Raw genomic sequence first — 7,518 nt, 5'->3', positions numbered from 1 at the left:
GAGAGGCAATGAGTTGCTAAGTTTCTCAAAATATTGTCGGTATTAGACCGTTAGGTGACACATCTTGCATTGATGTCGTTTTGGAGGGTTAAGGATCGCTTCAAATTGGGTTGTCCCAATTGTATACTATTTTGGTTGTTTTAAAGAGACAAGGTTGCAGGGCTCGCTTGCTCTTGTCTGAGCAGTTCGAAATTGCAAATAGATGGCCATTCGACCCTTTCTTTTGTTAGATTGTTCAAATTGCACACAATTCACGCAGCAAATTATAATGAATCTCGATCCTACCTAAGATGGAATGAATTGCATTGCTTACCTTATAGGCTTAACAGACCTAAAACAAAACAAAAAATAAAAAATAAAAAAAATAAAAAACTCTAGTATATGTTAAAATCATTTACTTCATCAATTTGAACATTTGTTGTATATGTTAAAATCATTTCCTTTTATGCATGTTTATATTTTAATCAGCAAATGAGGTCCGCATCATTGTAGTTAGGATTACCAAGATTAAATGCTGGCACCTACGACATTTGGAGGGCCAAGAGAATTTTTTTAGGAAAAAGTACATTTATTCCCATTAACTTTCAAGTAATTTGTATTTGAATTTTGAATTTGTTATAAAAAAAAAAAAAAATTTAGAAAAAATTATCTAAGATAAATTTTCATGATTTTTGTCCCTTTTTATGAGTTTTGTTTTGTTTTTTTGTCTTTTTTTTTTTTTTTTTGGTCTTTTTCCATTTTTTAAAATTTTTATCCGGATTAATTTTTCTATTTTTTTACTTTAAAAAAAATGGGGCATTACAAACTCAATAATAAATAAGTGGGACATTACACAAATTAAAGGGTGAAACATTACAAATTACAAAAAGTTGAAAGGAATAAATGTACTTTTCCCATTCTTTTATCTTAAACGCGTTTTTCACCTTTCTAGTGGTTGATAGTTTCTACTGTTGAGCCCTAATTCTGCTTTCTATTTTCTCAACATGTTTTTCTCGCATACCTAACTTATGCTTTATTGATAAAATCATTGATTAACCGGGGCAATTTGCTTCCCGACTACAATACCATAAATACAGTTTGAAATTTCTTCAAGCCAAATACTATCTATGTCACACTTAATAGCTTATTTAGCTAAGACATGAGCTCCTGAATTTGCGTATCTTTTTACACCTATAACTTCACAAAAGATGCATTCTCTCTTTAATACCATCTACTATATGACCAAATTTGCTCAAATTTTTGTTCCCCACTTTAATCGCATTTACAATCTGCAAGGCATCTCCCTCCACAATTATATCATAGAATCTCAACTTCTTGCAAAATTTCACCGCATATAACGCTGCCAAAGCTTCAGCAATAATAGGGAAAGCCAGTAATCTGATATGACAATCATATAGAGTGCCTATGTCATAAGATTCTTAGAAGACACCTCACAACTCCTCCTATTCGCAATTTCTGACTGGTTCCCATTTTAATTTGAAGCAATTATTTGTAGTATATACCTCCAAATAAGACAGAATTGGATCCTCTTCAATTCATTTTCAATCCCTTACATTTGAAGGACAAATTTGTCATTTTACTTTTTCTACACAAATTTGCCCCTCAAATATAAAGAACCGACTCCTCCCAAATTCCATTCATGCCATGCATTGGAGTAGCTAGCTCTAGTTTTATTCGAACTATCAAAATTTAGTTTGCGCTAACGAAGAAGCAAGGAATTGAGCTTTAAGCCTCGTGATGGATAGATGGGGGCAAAAAATTCATGTAATTGATTCGTGGATTTGCTTTTTAGGTTATCGGGGAGACCCGGGGGATAATAATATTCTATTGATTAATTTTTTTTCAGAGCATATTATTATCATTAATCAGTATAAGCAGTATATTGACTGAAAATAACCTTATGAAATGATTACAATAATTTCTGTACAAAGATGCCAATTGCTAAATAACAAAAAGGACTATGGCAATCATCTACATCTACAACCAATACCATTTACCCAAGATGGCAAATTTTATTGGACAACTCTGCCCCTTTTACACTACTATTAGGACAAAATGTTCTTAAATTAAAATATAATTTATGCACATCCCACCCTTGAATTGTCTTTGAATACTATCATTAAGGCAATGTTTGTTGTGATGTAAAAACTTTTTGGGAAAATGTTGTTTTTTTTTTTTTTTTTTTTTTTTTGGGTATTTGATACGATCGAAGGTCAAACCGAATCATTTTTGATTGACCAAAACAACGTTCTTTAAGCTGCCAAAAATGGTTTTCTTTTTTATTTTTGTAAACCATTTTTTCGAGCTTGAACTTTTCTTTCGCACACTCACTCTTTGTTGCAGTTCATTCTCTGTCTCCAACGGAGGTTACCGGCTGCCTTCTCCATCTCTGTCACAAATTTTCCATACAAATCAAAGGCCGAAAAATATTTTCAGCTAAAGTAAATTTTTTGAAAAATAATTTCGCTAGAAATATTTTACATACTAAATCTTAAAGTCAAATCATTATTTATATATTCAAATATTTTCGCTACTATTATGCCGAAGGATATGGTTTCCTAAAACACAATCCTTAATCCAAAGAAAGATATCTTTTCCATTACCAACTAGCCAGCTAATACCTTTACAGAAAGAAAAGATTCCCTGCATTCCAAAATGTTCATCAAAATCCGGATCCTTAAGCTGGAAAGGGCTAAATTTTACTTGTGCATCTTCCCCTAACCACACATACAAATCCAAAGCTTCTTACGTTAACTAAGGATTCATTTAGATTTGCGATTTCAAAATGTGATTTCTAAATATGTAGTTAACTGTTTATCAAAATCCCAGTTTAACCTTTAAAATTGTGCATTTAAAAGAAAAATGCTTTTTGAAAATTTCAAATCGTATTTTTTAAAAGACACAATCACAAACGATCTATTTTCTACAATTTAGATTAAAATCGCACTTTTTGTCTATGAAATCGCAATCTCAAACGTGCTACCTATTTTACCAGAAAAAAGTATGGTCTCATTTGATAACGTTTTTTTATCTTTTTAACAAATATATATATATATCAACAAACAACTCCAAACATTTTAGATCAGATCAAAATATTTTTTAACAAAAAATGAAAAAAAAAAAATCCTCTGAAAAAGCTTTCTCAGCCAATTAGTTTGTATTGTAATATAGGAATATACCTTAAACATTCAAAATGGCTCATTGTAAATTACGGTTGGGACCAGAGCATCTGCATATAGATTAGTTAATGGTGTGGGCATTGAGATAAAAAGAGGAAAAAGTGTTGCCCCACAATCTTCGAACTTCTGCAATGATGGTGACTCCCTAAATTCTCCACCGCTTGGAATATCACTTCTCAGACGTTTTCTTAATGTTTTCTTCTTTGATTTCGAAAAGCATCTCGAATAGGGCACCTCATGTCACCATCTCAGAAGGATTTCAATCCGGATGGGAAGGACTTTCTAGGGACCATTTCTTTTGTTTCTTTTGTTTTTTTGTTATTTTATTCCTTCAAAATTGATGTAACTTTTAAAATTATCATTGAATTTATATTTGAGGAGAGAATCACTTTATATAGCATTATTCTACTTTTTGTATAGGACAAAAACTCTATATCCGGATTTTGAGCTACATCTGTTTGATTATATTTGTTTGTGTTTTGAAATCATTTGTTCGATTACTTAAAACAATATGTTAACTGCGTTTTCACAATATTATAAGAAAATTAGTCACAATTTTTTTTGTTTTTGAAAGAAGTCGAGTGATTATATAAATATGAAAATCAAATCAAGTACAACACTCAGCTAAGATAATAGCATAAATATATTAGGGAAATTCCTCTAGGAGAATATATTCATTCCGCAACATCAACGCTTCCTTAGCAAGCCTATGTGCCGCGCCATTTAGACAACGCTTGACATGCTTTACCTCCCAATGTTGAAAGGAGTTCAAAACCCCTCTAGCTTCATCAATTAGGTGTCCATACCTACGACAATTCCATCCCTTTTTGTTTAGTGCTTGCACCACAATATTATAAGAAAATTAGTCACAATTGAAGATATATATATATATATATATATATATATATATAGGCATAATGCTTGAAATTACATTTTTATCTTATAATTATCCCATAATGTTAACCTGAAATCTCAATCAATCTTTGGATCAATTCTTGTTAGGGTTACATGGAATTGCCACGTCATCATTGTGGGAAAACAAATGATATATTGCATTACTCATATATATAATACATGCTTTTTTTAATATAAAAAAAAATAAAAATAAAAAATGAACTACCTAACAAGAAACTCAAAACAAAAATAGAGAACAGAAAAAACAACATAATAGTAAGAAATTGGCAAAAAAATAACCCGGTCCTCAACACAAATTAGCCCAGCAAAAAGGTAGCCAAACTAGTACTCCCATTGCCATTGAAAGTGGTTCGGCCACCCCCTCAATTTATTATTATTATTATTATTATTTTGAGGTGATTCGGCCACCTCCAGATATGGTCAGTTGTGGTGGCCAACCATGGGGGTTGTTCGACCACCCTCATTTAGCACATTAACAAATTTTGTCTACTCTTTCTAACACTAGTGACTAATTTGTTTCTTCTTTTTTTGCTTATCCCAGTGAGCATTTAATTACTTTTTAAAACCTGGTGAATTAGTTGTCAAAACTCCAAACTACATGGACCAAAAATGCATGTACCCCTAATTAATATTAATAATGTGAAGCTTAATTTGTGTAACCTTGGTGATAGGGGGAAATTAGAGTGACAGAATTGATTGCCATACTCCTATGGATCCTGTCATACATTTCAAATCTTGTATCTTGTCGTTGAAGGTGGGTGACAATGAGTGCACTATATCCATGCATCCATTGATCATCATCCATCTCTACACCCATTTGTTTAATTGGCTGTCACTCATTTGATTTGAATATTTTGTGTCTCCACAAAGCATGCATGAATGGCAAGCAACAGATGGTGGACACTCATGCATATACACTTGCATTCAAATGAATATTTGCAGTATGCACTTTGTCATGGCCACCATGAATAATTTGTACACTACTCGTACGTACAAAAGCTGTGCAAAGGCACACAATTTATTTTTCAATTCATATTAAACATGTCTAACATCCATACTTACATGTCTCTATCATCAAATACAGAAAAGAAGATATTAATCAAACACGGTGGATACACAAAGTGGCCGGACCTTTGAGGGTTTTTGGGCATCAAAAATTTGTTCATCAGAACACATCGTATGCTGTGATCGACTTAAAAAAACTATTGACTGGCTACACAATGTATGTGAGAAGCTCTTCATCCATCACCTCCCATTTTTGCTTTAGTTTTCTTCTACGCATTGAAGATTTGTGTAGAAGATTACTTCCAAAAAAAAAGTAATTTTCACATCCATTTGGCGAATTACTAGAGAATTAAGAGCAACAAGAGAAATTAAAACTCTAATAGTGGATATCTTTTCAAATTGTATATGTGTCAAAATATTCATCTCTTCTCTTTGTCTAAATCCTTAGCAACTAAACAGGCTTTGAACTTTGTAAGAGTACCATCAACATTAAGCTTTTCTTAAATATCTACTTACATTATATTGTTTTTTGAACCAGAAAGTAAATCAACTAATTTCCAAGTTTGATTGGAAATAATTGATTCCATTTCATCATTTATAATGGTTTCCAGAAAGCTACATCTTGTGAGGACATTGCTTGTTGATAAGATGAAGGATCACCATCAACATTAATTAAGCACAAACTTAATTTCCTTCTTCACCACATTTCTATCTTCTTCCAGGGGCGGAACCACCCATTCAGCCCCCACAAGCCATACGGTGGTCTCCCAATTTTATATATATATATATATTTTATTTTGCCCTCCATTCTACAAGCTAGATAAGAAAATATGGTCCAAGACTCCAAAAGGTCTTTTACTTCTTCTTAGTTCAAATTCATTAGGATGTTTATTTTCATTATCAACACTAGTAGGATTACAAACAATAGTACTATCATCCTTTCGAAAATGATATTTAGTCAAATTTTCAAAAAACTCAACTTCGCTAGATTCATATTATATCATTTGAATCTAAGTTTAAAAATCTAGAAGTCATGCTATTTTGTGAATTTCCAATAAAAGCACATTCAATAGCATTGCATTTACCAATTTTCCAAGAGTTCTATTTTTTTTGTTCTACAATGCCATTTTTTTTTGAGGTATACAATGTGTTGTGACTTGGTAATTGAAAAAAAAAAAAAAAAAAAAAAAAAAAAAAAAAAAAAAAAAAAAATCATCTTTGCTTTTTAAGTAAATAAACATGGATATATCTAGTGCAATCACCCATGAATGTTAGAAAATACTTATTAGCACCATGTCATTCTACATTTTTCCACAAAATCCCACTCTTGGACTAAAAAAAATTAATCGATTCATACATCACCTTGAAGCATCTCTTATTCAAAAGATTGCTAGAAATTAAATTATCTTCCATTTTAGAAACATGATGTACTTTTACAAGAGTCAACACTTTTCTAGAGATGAACTTTAGCACAACAGTTCCTTTTCCAATGACCTTGGTTCGAATGTTGTTCCCCATTTTCACCTCAGTCTATCATCAACCATTTCATAAGTCTTGGAAAACGCTTATATCCTTTGAGATATGAATTGTAGCTTTAGGGCCTGTTTGAGATTGCGTTGAAGGGGCCTAAAAGTACTTTTAACACTCAAAAAGTCTGTTTGAAGAAAAAAAATACTCGTTTGGTAAAAAAATTAAAAGCGTTTTTAAGGGTCCAAAAAGCCTAAAAATAGCCAAAACGAACTTTTGGCAAAAACTTAAAAATGAAGCTTTTGCCCAAAAACACTTTTTAACTTAAAAGCTCTATTTTTCAAACGCAATCACAAACAGATTCTTAGTATCGAGCTACCATCCATTATCAGATATCGCATGATTGGCTTTGGTTACCGTTGCAACGACATCTTCATTCACGACATTTACTTCTTCTTTCTTATACCAACATTGATAGGAGCGATTCCCATACTTGTCACAAACCAAACAATGTTCTTTCTTATTATTGTTTTGATTTTTGAGTTTAGGATCATTCTTCTTGAACTTTTTATCGTTCTATGCTTGAAACTTTTTTTTTTTTTTATTCAAGTCTTCACATCATAATTATCATAATTTCTATCTCTATTCCTAGAATCTTCTTCATTGCGTAAGTAGCGTTGAAGAGATTCTAAGGAATATTTTGTATCATTATGCTTAAAAGCTGTCTTTTGTCATTCCATGTCGAAGAAAATTTGTTTATAATTGCCCAATTCTATTCTCATTGTTTTAAAATCTCCAACGATAAGCAATAATTCATACACTTGGCTTAAAACCAGCTTAATGTTAGACATCTTGAACTCCATAAAATTAGACATGGTATAAGTTTGGGGTAACTTCATCTTAGACCCCTGAATTACCACATGATTTGACAAGTCCTCCTCAAACTTTAAAA

The 7,518-nt window shown here is 31.8% G+C and overlaps 1 protein-coding gene across 1 annotated transcript in view; it reads right to left on the bottom strand.

Annotated features, from left to right (window-relative positions):
• The window catches only part of LOC132168096 (potassium channel AKT2/3-like), an 11,325-nt gene extending 8,938 nt beyond the window's left edge, over positions 1 to 2,387 (bottom strand). Inside the window, exons 1-2 of the mRNA XM_059579176.1 lie at positions 2,332 to 2,387; positions 1,183 to 1,377 (exon numbers count right to left, since the gene is read on the bottom strand). Of these exons, the coding sequence (XP_059435159.1) occupies positions 1,183 to 1,377; positions 2,332 to 2,387 (251 nt within the window). The remainder of the gene's footprint in view (positions 1 to 1,182; positions 1,378 to 2,331) is intronic.
• Positions 2,388 to 7,518: the final 5,131 nt, after the last annotated feature.

The sequence above is a fragment of the Corylus avellana genome, chromosome ca1, assembly GCF_901000735.1.
Source record: "Corylus avellana chromosome ca1, CavTom2PMs-1.0".
Lineage (NCBI taxonomy): Eukaryota > Viridiplantae > Streptophyta > Magnoliopsida > Fagales > Betulaceae > Corylus > Corylus avellana.
This window is presented reverse-complemented; position numbering and strand designations above follow the sequence as displayed.